Genomic DNA, 12,139 nt, shown 5'->3' on the forward strand with positions numbered 1-12,139 from the left:
ATATATTGCTAATTACTCTAAGAGTATGGTTTAAAGGCACATCTGCAACGTAACTGTTGTGGCTACACATTCAGCACTCTCTTTCTCTATAATGTACCTTTAGACAGATAAAATTTAAACATCTAGAGCTGAGCTACTCACTCTAGTCTGCATTTTTAGTTGTGAAACAGACTGATCCAGAGAGCAATTTGTCTCCCTTGTTTTAGACGCCTATCTCTTTACCTATCTTGGAAATGTCTATATCTCAGGAAGAAAAAAAAAGAGCCTAGACTGGACACCTGATTTTCAGATATCACAGTTAGAGCAAGCAAATCCCAACCTTTCTAATGCGTAATCCTCTCTTTCTACTACATATGAAAGTTGAACAAGACAAAAGTATGATTTTGATGCGACCAAATGCTTTTAGAAACTCAGGAAAATCTGTATTTGGATGAACCTCAGAGCAGGTTTGGCTCCCACTGTTTGTTCAGCTCTGCTGAGTGAAGCCAGGGCCTCTGCAGAGAAAACACTGTTGTCTCTTATCTCAGTAGGGAGCTGAATGATCAGAGCGACAATATGAACAATAAAGCCACTATCAGCTGCAAGATTCCTGAAGCATGCAGCCAATATGTTTTACCATTACCTAAAAATTTGACTACGTATTAAGTTGTTTGGTTTCACTATCTTCATTTCATCACAGACATAAAAATGTACTAAATCCCACTAAGAGTTGGTCAATTCACTTGTCTAAATGAAGGAATTTGGTCCAAATCCCAGATCACGTAGTAATTATCCCATGTTCAGTAAAAAGATTTGGGTTCTTTAAGACTTTTGGTGAACAAAGAATAAGTTAGTATTAGGGAATTAGAGTTAACAACTTAATTAAGAATTTTTACCTGAATATAGACTGAGGGAAGATGACAGAATCTGGTCCCTGGAAAATTCAAAATAATTTATTGTCAAGGATGCAAATGTTCGTTCTGTGTGGCCAAAGACCTTAGGTGAAACTATAACATTTTTCAGAGCAAAGCCAGGCAGTTAACTGACAAGGTAAAATATACACAACTGCTGTTCCAGAGGAACTAAGAGAAGAGAAGCTGGAATACTGTTGCAGCTGCAGCAGGCATAGGAAAAATGGTCTGTATTACTGCACTATATCCACTCTCTGACCATTTCTATCTCAGAAAATGAAATGGAATTGCAGGCTGTGGCTAGTTGGCTTAGAGGAGCTACCTGACACACGGTAGCCCGCATGGAGCCTGACAGGCACATGCCTCCGCATCTGGTAGCTGCCTGGCATATCACAGGGCTTCTTCAATGCATTGTGCTCCATTGCTGGGAGCAGTGTGCTCCTCACAGATCTGATTTCTAGCATCAAGACATTGTAACTTCAGCTCAGAAGCCATGGCTTAATGTCAATAAGAAATCGATTAAAAAATATCTGCATATTCATGACACTCTCATAACTTGCAGGCATTATGTAGAAAGTGAGCTGGCAGAAGCTGGAATGCTGTCCCTGAACTAATGTGATAAGGACCATAATGAAAGACTTATGGTATTAATAATTTTTAGCAGTATCATCTTAGTACTGTACCTCAGTCTGTGCTTTGGCTTGTAAGAAGCAAAAGTTGTATCATTATTATTTTAAGCCTTACACAAGAAGTCAGTGAAAGCGAATGTTAATAAACTGTGTAATACAGTGTAAAAAACACTGGTAAAGATGTGCTGGAATATAATCGGAGTTAAATCCTTCCTTCCTACTTACTTTTAGAAAATTATGCCTACTTAATAAACTTTAAGTTATTTTTTCTTTTGAAAATAAAGTTGTGATCAGACTAGAAATACGTTGAAGGCAATCTTTCTCACTGCTGGAATATTTTGGCAATTTTCCAGATAAAAAGAGACATATGCAAAATGTATAGAGACATATGCGACACCATAACCAAAGAACTTGTATTTTTATGAAACGTCAAAAGAATTTGAGGAAGAAGTTGGTCAAATGTATCAAATGCAGTTGGTTCAGAGACTGCAGAAAGCTTTTTTCCAAGTTTCTTTTCTCTGCCAGTGTTTAACAGCTCAGATTTGTGGTACTTCAGCACAGTAGTCCCCAATAGACACTAAGCTAACTAGACAGGAAAATCTCATCCACCTTTGTCAGCCTTCCTATCAAACATCGCTTTGTCTCGTGGGGTATTTCTTCTTAAGTTTAGAAACCACTTTCACATGTTAGCTACTTTCTTGTAAGGTTGTCATGACGGCAGCAGGGTTTTGTTCATGAAAGACTGCTGAGCAGAACCTTGCAGGTTCACTTTGCAAGAGCTTGCGAGAACCAGCCCTTTGAAAGCATGACTGGAGATTTGAGCGATATAAACTCCAAAGAGTAATCCATTTTCCAGCTCCACTGCTGCTTTATTCAAGCTGGACCCAGAGTTCTTTACTGTCTTTCCGTGTCACAAGGGAAAGCAGTGCCAAGACCCCTCTCTCTCTCTGTGCTGAGAACAGGATGATCATGCTAGGTCTGATCTACAGTGACATGGAATGATCACATCTTTCAGTACAAATGCGAGCACCAGATGCTCGGCACTTCTGTGGGCAAGGTCACTATCTAATATTCATAGAGTCTTTCACACTGTAATCCACTATCCTACACAGGACATTCAAGATGTAAGGCATTTTCCTTACTGAGCAGCAAAGCAATAAAAAGTTTATATCGCTAACAGTTAAAAGAATCTCCTTTACTTGCTCTGTATCTCTTGCAGTTTAAACTCTTCAGAGAAGTGGCAGTCTGTTAGTCTTGTACCTTTCTCAGTTTTACTGTGACTAGGAATCAATACTAACACCAGTGCTTTCACTCAGTTTGACTGTTTCCCCACTGAAAAGCACCTAGCTCAAAGGGTCACGCTGACTAAAGTATTACGAAGTTTGTCAGCTGAATCAGTAGAATTTCACTGATGCGGAATCTCACACCACAACCTTCCTCAGTAAAACCTTCCTATAACAGACAGCTTTTTGCTAGGTTGCGGGGACAACATATACCTGCATCCCCATCTCTTATAAAAGTTGGTCAGGGTTGCCAGCCATGCCCAAAAGTACTATTTGAGATTCCCTTGCAGAAGTGATGGTCCTGAATGATTCATCTGGAAACGCTTCCATCTGCCACTGGAACACTGCCCACAAAACCAAGGCATTTCAATTGAGTATCAATATCTGCTATGTCCACCTTAATAAAGTCAAATAAATACTCTATTTTACCATAGTGATAATGTACTTCTTCTAATGTATTTATAAATAACTATAACACTTCTTGGATAGCTTGTCACTTGATCTCAGTCTTGTGCTTTGTAACTTACCTGAGGCAATCGGGAATCCCACAGAAATGCTCCTACTTGTTCCTTTTTATTCACTAATTGCAACAAGAATCTTGGGTGCAGTACCAATATATGGATATATTCAGCAATAATAAGATTTGACATAGTAAAATGCGAGTTAAAAAGGTATGTTTAGCTAAATGTGATTGAATGGGACTGAGTTTATAAACTGCTAACATCTTATCCCCAGAAAACATAACCGAATATAGAAATATAATGAAATCAGTTAATGTTTTCCTGGGACTTTAGAAGGGGCTCTCCTCCAAAAAAATGCCAGAAACGAATGTGCCAACTTTGTATCTCTTCTGCACTGCTTCTTCTCTCCCACCCCTCATCCCATATCCCATACACAGCTGGAGTATTTCTCCTTAAACAAGAGATATATTGGACACATTAGTCTTTAAGGAGCCTTTAAGACTTACTAGATGTTTCTGATGTTTAACAAAATAAAATATTATAGAGGTACCAGCTGCTCCAGAAAACTTTTAATTCTGCTGTTACACCTGTGGTTTAATAAAATAAAATGCATCAGGGGTAATGAAAACCTGAATACTATAATAGCAGAGGCATTGGCTGCCCTATCAGAGGCCTCAGGGAAATGCAGTGGCTGTGATGGTTAAGAAGTACGGTATAGTAATAGGTCAGTAATTTCAAGAGGATAAGAGGAAAGGGAGATAAAATGAGACATCAGAGGGGGGAAAAAAAGTTGAAGGTAGAATTTTATAGGGACTTCAGATTCATTCACAAGAAGACTACTGATTCACTAAAATTAATATTATAATCAGTCTATGAAATTCAAACTCCACATAAATCAGTGTCAAAATCTGACTGAAATCCAAATGAGTCAATATTTCTCTGTTGAAATGAATAAAATTAGAGCAGATGTGAGTCAACTAAAAGCATCTGTCATGTCCAGCTAAACTAACTTAAACAGGATCGAGTTCATGGGCACCTTTCACACTGAGCAATCTGCAGAACAGTGCACATGGATGAGAATTTAGTAAAGGACTTGGGTAGTTTGATTTCTTTCTTAAATTATACATGGTTGCTCTGAACTCTATATACTGTATTGCCTGTTCTATTTGTGCTAGAATCGAATGGTAAAGATATAAACAATTTATAAGGGCAGTACATACTGAGTGGTTTCAAAACCCTAGAGATTAGTGAATAATAAATATAGCTGGGCCTTTTGTTAGTACCCTAATGCTCTACTGTTTAAGTCACATATGATTATTGTGGTGCTAATGCTAATGGTGCTAATGGTGCTAATTTTGGGGATGAAAAGGATATTAAAATGATAGTATGTTTCAAAGAGATCCACTGAATAAAACAGAGCCTGATTCCGCTACCACTGACTTTAGCAAGAATGGGGTAAAGCTCTAATTCAGACAAACAGTATTGCACTATTTATATTTCAAAGATGGAGGATATGAGACAAAGGAATTAATGTGATTTGTTTACAGCCCTGGAGGAAGTCAGTCTTGGAAGTTTTTGTTTCTATTACGTTCTGTTCTGTTCTATTCTATTCTATTCTATTCAATTCAGCTTGTGCCGCTGCCCTCACCCTCACAACATCCAAGAACATCCCAGGAGTTACTAAACAGTATGTTCTCTATTTTTCACTTATGATTTGCTTTTGAAAGATGCAGTATTACAAAAGACTTGGGCATAAGGCTGTTTTTGGACTGGGATTGTAATTACTTTTTTTATGTTTCTCCATTTTGGATTGGACGTGGAGTTTGTCTCAAGGAGCTGTAGAAGGAAAAGGGAAGAGTATTTTTTGTTTTGATTGAAGGCAAATTTTTTGCTGTCCTATATGTTTTTAGTACCTAAGCTGAGATCAAACGCCTGCACGCTGTGCTTGCCATGGAGCGTGGAGACATTCAAGATGGTCTTCAGACCGTGTGATTTAGAAAGTTCAATCTCTTGTACAAACTTTACCTTTGTGAAGGGGACCTCCACTGTGCTTGACAAACGCAACTGCCTACCAGAGTCCCAATCCTGGAACTCTCAGCAATAGCCAGGATCCAGACCATTGAACACTTTAAGGCTAAAGACAGACATCTCAAATTCCATTTGAGAACTTGCAGAGAACCAGTGTAAGGAACACAGGGCAGGTTAGCTATCCTTTTGATAGTCCAAGATGTTAAGGAAATGTGTAATTGGTCTTGCGCTGCCTGAAGTTTCCCGAGCACTGATAATTTCATGTCTAGTTCTGTGGCAGTCTTATAGTCTAGCCAACAGTGACTGGAGACTATAAAATGAGATCGCATAATCTTCTGCCACAGGAGACCTTCGGGCTCCTAGCCAGCAGGAAAATGCAGTTGCTGCTCTAATTTGGCAGGACGCGCACCTTCCACCAACCAAACACTTGCAAACTCCTCAAAACATTCATTTCGTGCAGACACCAGCCGCCCACTACTCCGCAGGGCTCGGCAACGCTCCTTAAATCGAGGCAGCTTTTAATTCTCGCTTTGCCCGCTGACACCCACATCACCACATCTTTCCACAGAAGAAGGACAAGACAATTTTTTTTTTTTTTTTTTTTTAAATTTGTTTCCCCCCACCTTAGTTTCCAGACGGGACTATCTTCTTCCCCTGATCCTAGCGCTTCCCGCGAGCGCGCACCGCTCCCCCCCCACATCCCCCCACATACACACACACCCACGCACACCCACCTCCCGCCACCCACCTGCCCTGCTCCGATATGGACGCGCCGCTGCGCTCAGCAGAGCGGCTGCCTCCCTGCCTGCTTGCCTCCCTGCCCGCCTGCCTCCCTCCCTCCCTGCCTGCCTGCTTGCCTCCCTGCCCGCCTGCCTCCCTCCCTCCCTCCCTGCCTGCCTGCCTGCCTCCCTGCCTGCCTCCCTGCGTGCCAGCAGCGCCGCCGCAGCCTCCGCGGGCGCGATCCGCGCCGCCCGCCCGGCGGCCCCCCCCCCCCTTCCTCTCCCCTCCCCTCCCCTCCCCTCCCCGCGGCGGCGGCCTCCCGAGCGGAGGGGGAGTGTCCTGGGCACAGCCCAGCCCAGCGCGGCGGCGGGGGAATGGGCAGCCGCGGGGAGGCGAGGCGCCGGGCGGACGGCGGAGCGGGCGGGCTGCTGGGGCGCAGCCGGCGGCGGCAGCGGCGGCCGGGCATGGGGCCCCCGGGCAGTCGCGGCAGCACCACCGCCCGCGGGAGCCTACAGGTGAGGGCTGGGGCGGCGGGAGGGGAGGCGCCGCGTCCTGCCCCCCGAGCCCGACTTCGCAGGCAGCAGCAAAATTCGCAAAGAAAACCCGAACCAAAACCAAACCATGTATATACATACACGTATATATATATATGTTTGTTGGTGGTTGTTTTTTTGTTTTTTTCTCTCGGCTCAGATCTCCACAGATCAGAGCAGCCGTTAAAAGTTTTTTTTGTTGCTGCTGCCGATGCGGGTTGTAGCAGAGAGCCGCGGAAAAGGGAAATGGGTGGTTAAAAAGGGGAGAAGAAGGAAAAATCCCCCGTAGAGACGATGCCCGAACTTACTTTCGGGGAGCCCGTTTCCACACGCAGCGGGCTGGGGACGCGCTTGCCAACGCGGGCAACTTCCTTCGCGCAACCTCTCCGCGGCTCCTCTGTTCCACTCGTGTCTCAAGTCCGCAGCCAGAGGGGCACCCCGGCGGGGCTGCGCGGCGGCGTGGGGCCGGCGCGGGTCCGTGGTGGCGGGGCTGGGGCCGCCGGCTCCGCGGCCGCGGGGGGCAGAGACCCGCGCGGGCTGCGCGCCCGGGGGGCGGCGGCGGTGCGGGGCTCCGCCGGGACCCGCGCAGGCTGGGCGGTGCGGGCCGCGTCCCCGCTGCACCGCAGGGCCCGTGGGCATGCGGGAGGAACAGGCTTTGGGACGGGGGAGAGCCGGGGGGGAAGGGGGGATGTGTTTCACGTTGCTGCTGTGGAAAGCGAAGGGGGCAAGCAAATGTTTGGGGTTGTGCAGGGGGCTGCCCCGGCTTGGGGTGTGCTTGCGGGTACGAGGGTGGGTGCTGCTGGTGGGAAGGGGGGAGAGCTTGAGGAGGAGAAGAGGGAAGATGGCACGTCGGGGCACAAGTGCTGCTGGTGTGTGGGGGAGGCAGGGTGTCCCTGGGCCATCCCTGGCAGTGCGTGTTTGCAGTGGGGAATGCAGCTGGTGTTGCCTGGAGGGTACAGATGGCGATGCCCTGGAATTAGCTGCTGTACTGGGGGGAGAAGATGGGGGGAGAGGGAGGATGGCTTCATGTTGCAGATGCTGCACTCCCTGCTCGAAGTGGCAGTGGGGGAGGCGGTGGGCAGGGGGGGGCTGCCTCCTGCCTCCCCTCCTTCTCTAACACCACCCCCTCCCCACACCCCTGTGCCTGTCTCTCCCCAGCACTTGCTCCTCTTCCTGCTCTTCGTTGGACCTTTCAACTGCTTTGCCAGTTACAGCCGTGCCACTGAGCTCTTCTACAGCCTCAACGAGGGGCTGCCCGCTGGGGTGCTTATCGGCAGCCTGGCCCGTGACCTGCGGCTGCCGCTGGCTGAGGGGCAGCGCCCTGCGGCCCCCCAGCCCGCACTCTCCTTCACCCTGGCCTCCCATGGCTTGGGGGGACAGTACGTGCAGCTGGACAACCGCTCCGGAGAGCTGCACACCTCGGCTGTGGAGATTGACCGGGAAGCTCTGTGTGTGGAGAGCAGTGGGGCCACCATCTTTGGGGGAGCAGCTGCTGCCTCCTCCTCCTCCTCACCCTCATCTGAGTCATGCCTGCTGCTGCTGGATGTGCTGGTGCTGCCGCAGGAGTACTTCCGCCTGGTGAAGGTAAAAATTGCTATCCGGGATGTCAACGACAATGCGCCCCGCTTCCCTGTGCCCCACATCCGCCTCTCGGTGCCCGAGAATGCACCTGTGAACACCCGCCTGGCTATTGAGCACCCCGCTCTTGACCCCGACGTGGGCACCAACGGTGTCCAGACCTACCGCCTGCGTGATAACTATGGTGTCTTCACCCTGGATGTGGAGGAGAATGAGAGCGGGGAGAGGACTCCGTACCTGATTGTCATGGGGCCTCTGGACAGGGAGACACGGGAGGAGTATGTCACAGTCATCATTGCTGAGGATGGGGGGACTCCTCCACTTGTGGGCAGTGCCACACTCACTATTGGCATCAGCGACGTCAATGACAACTGCCCCCAGTTTAGCGACTCACAGCTCAATGTCACTCTTTATGGGAATTCTAGTCTAGGGACACATGTGGCCACTGTCCATGCAGTAGACATGGACCTGGGATCCAATGCCCAGATCACCTACTCCTACAGCCAGAAGGTCCCCCAGCCATCCAGAGACTTGTTCCATCTGGACGAAAGCACAGGAACCATCACGCTCTCCAGTAAAGTTGATGGGGACACGCCGAGGCTCCACAGGCTGATCATATTAGGCAACGGTCCTGGTTGTATCCCTGCTGTGATCACAGTGCTAGTGACCATCATCAAAGTCATGATGAGGCCACCTGAAGTTGTCCCTCGTTTCATAGCTAATGAAGCAGAAGGGGTGGTGTACTTAAAGGAGCTGGAGCCTATCAACACACCGATAGCATTTTTTACCATCAAAGACCCTGATGAAAAATACAAAGTCAATTGCTATTTGGATGGTGATGGGCCTTTCAGACTTTCACCATACAAGCCATACAATAATGAATACCTGTTAGAGACCACAAAGCCTTTGGACTATGAGACACAGCAGCTGTATGAAATCTCTGTAGTTGCATGGAACTCGGAAGGATTTCATGTAAACAGAATAATCAAAGTACAGGTGCTGGATGACAACGACAACTCACCAGTTTTCACTCAACAGCTGATAGAATTATCCATTGAGGAGAACAATGTTCCCAATGCTTTCTTGACCAAACTACATGCTACAGATGCTGACAGCGGAGAAAGAGGGCAAGTGTCCTATTTTTTAGGGCCTGATGCCCCTTCCTATTTTTCTTTAGATAAAACCACAGGAGTTCTTACAGTTTCCACCCAACTGGACAGAGAAGAAAAAGAGAAATACAGATACACTGTCAAAGCAGTAGATTCTGGGTTCCCTCCAAGAGAATCAATAGCAACTATCACCATTACTGTATTGGATAAAAATGATAATAGTCCAAGATTTATCAATAAGGATTTCAGCTTTTTCGTGCCAGAAAACTTTCCAGGTTTTGGTGAAATTGGAGTTATAAGTGTCACAGATGCTGATGCAGGGCAAAATGGATGGGTTGCCCTTTCAGTTCTGAATGGAAGCGATATTTTTGTGATAGATACTGGAAAAGGAGTTTTGAGAGCTAAAGTCTCCCTGGACAGGGAGCAGCAAAGCTCCTACGTTCTGTGGATCGAAGCAGTTGATGGCGGTGATCCTGCCCTTTCCTCTACTGCAAAAATAACTATCCTTCTTCTGGACATAAATGACAACCCCCCTTTGGTCTTGTTTCCTCAATCTAATATGTCTTATTTGTTGGTCCTTCCTTCTACCCTTCCTGGCTCTCCCATCACTGAGGTCTATGCTGTCGATAAGGACACTGGCATGAATGCAGTCATAGCTTACAGCATCATAGGAAGAAGAGGCCCTCGACCGGAGTCATTTAGGATTGACCCTAAAACTGGTAATATCACCTTGGAAGAGTCACTGATGCAAAATGACTATGGCCTCTATCGGCTGCTTGTAAAAGTTAGTGATCATGGCTATCCAGAACCTCTCCATTCCACCGTCATGGTGAACCTTTTTGTCAATGACACTGTTAGCAATGAGAGCTACATTGAAAGTTTGTTAAGAAAGGAGCCTGATATCAGTATAGAAGAAAAGCAGCCACAAATATCCATAGAGCCTACACATAAAAAAATGGAGTCAGCATCCTGCATGCCTACCTTGGTAGCTCTTTCAATAATAAGCTTGGGTTCAATCGCTTTAGTAACAGGGATGGGCATTTACATCTGTCTAAGAAAAGGAAAAAAGCATCACAGAGCAGATGAAAATTTGGAAGTACAAATCCCATTAAATGGAAGAATTAACCTGCACATGTTGGAGAAGAAACCAATGGAGATTTCTAACATTTGATGCTTCTTTGTGGATAAATCAAACATCTGAAAAACCTTGGACAGCTCTGAAACACCTAGCTGTGGGTTGTACTGACAGAGGTTGCGATGAAGGACTGCTAATTTATAACTTAATAATATTATAATTGTAAATAGCTGTTTACAGTTTTTTAAATTGAAATTCAGTGTACAGCTTTTTTATGAAACCTTAGTACTAATACCTAGTACCCTGTCTATAAAAACATGGACATCATTTGCAGCTTTCATAAATCAATAAGATCAGTGATCATAAAAAAGGGGAAGGTAAGACAAGTCTTTAAACTCAAGTTTTAAAAGTCTTTTTAACCACAAGAGGGCATCAGATGCTCCTGAGAAGGGAACTGTTCGAGGTACCGTCCATGAGATAGAGTATATTTTAAATATATTGGTTTTAATATAAAATACACATTGGCATACAGACATTTAACCACAAAAAAAAAAAAAGAAATGTCTGTCCCGATGTATGTATAATTAAAGAATAAAGACATTACAATGCACTAGTAATAATAAAAAAAAGAAAAAACAGAATGTTTATTACCTCACAAGTAAAGCTTATACAGTAGGATAGAAAAGGCATTAACAAGAAGTGCAATTCCTGTTGAGCAAGAATGCAAGATATTGTAATGAGAATCTGAACTGCTGTGACATATCATCTTTCATTTGCTCCAGATTTCAGCCACATTATCATTTGCTCCAGCAATCTGCTGGTCATTTTTATGGAAAATTAAATATAATATTTCCTACAGCAGATAATGACAGAACCCCATGCTCATCCTCGTAAACATGCCAGATGCAAGGAAGCAAGGGAATGGCTAAACCTTTAGCTGTCACAGAAGCGGTGATATTTTTTGTACTTTGAGCAATCTGTCAGTAGTACTCCATCAGTTTGGTTGTGTAATAGATTTTTCATGTGATACTTCTGATCTACCAGATGAAAACAAAAATCGCTTCATATTCTAAGGAATTATAGGACTTAGTTTATTCTGACTGTTGCTCCTTTCTGGATTGGTATTTCATGTGAAAGATCTTGTTTCTGACTTTTGGCGACCATTCCTGGCTCCTTTTCATTGGCTTTGATTTTGGATTAGATCCAAAATCTAACTTGTAAGACTGGTGGCATATTTTCTTGATAATTTATTCTTTGCTGTATCCTCTGCAACAAAGCAGCAGGTTTATCAGTGATGTATCACTTTCATTTCATTTTAAGAGCTGAGAACTATCTTTTGTATGAAGATTACATCAAATTTCTCTGTGTGAACAAGATAAATTAGTGTTATGCTTAAAACTGATTATTTTGATTTCTGGCATCGTATGTCTGTAATGTACCAAAAGTGTTTCTATGTCTGCAAATTAAAGCTATATATTTTCATAATAACTTACCCTCTCTCTCTCTCCTAGAATTTTAATTATAAAGCTAAATATTATTTTAGTTACAAGAAATGCATATTTCACAAATGCTTGGGTGCTGGCTATCTTGTCTGACATGTCATAATACTTCCCCAAATTAGTACACTTCAAAATCATAAATGAGAGTTCATGCTGTCCTTCTTGAAATTACTGGCAAAGACAATTGTATTTCAGCTGATGTAAGTGGGGCAGCAGCTGATACCTGTTTTAAAAGCAGGGAATGCAATTTGAGGCAGGTTTTGATTTTTCTGTCTGTGATTGGCACATTACTTCACCTTGAGCCTATTGAAATGTTGGAGCTTCTTATAGACAT

At 44.8% G+C, this 12,139-nt stretch overlaps 1 protein-coding gene across 1 annotated transcript; it reads left to right on the plus strand.

The window, feature by feature from the left end:
- The first annotated feature begins 6,434 nt into the window (after positions 1–6,434).
- Positions 6,435–11,719, plus strand: PCDH20 (protocadherin 20). Its single transcript, XM_072854183.1, has 2 exons — positions 6,435–6,526; positions 7,703–11,719. Exons 1-2 carry the CDS (start codon positions 6,476–6,478, stop codon positions 10,400–10,402), a joined length of 2,751 nt encoding a protein of 916 aa, XP_072710284.1. The 5' UTR covers positions 6,435–6,475; the 3' UTR covers positions 10,403–11,719.
- The last annotated feature ends 420 nt before the right edge of the window (positions 11,720–12,139 follow it).

Source organism: Ciconia boyciana, chromosome 1, assembly GCF_034638445.1.
Source record: "Ciconia boyciana chromosome 1, ASM3463844v1, whole genome shotgun sequence".
NCBI classification, from domain to species: Eukaryota; Metazoa; Chordata; class Aves; order Ciconiiformes; family Ciconiidae; genus Ciconia; species Ciconia boyciana.

Coding starts and splice junctions, on each gene's coding strand:
- PCDH20 (XM_072854183.1), top strand. CDS start 6,476: ATGGGGCCCCCGGGCAGTCGCGGCAGCACCACCGCCCGCGGGAGCCTA. Junction 6,527..7,702: donor CCGCCCGCGGGAGCCTACAG/GTGAGGGCTGGG, acceptor GTCTCTCCCCAG/CACTTGCTCCTCTTCCTGCT.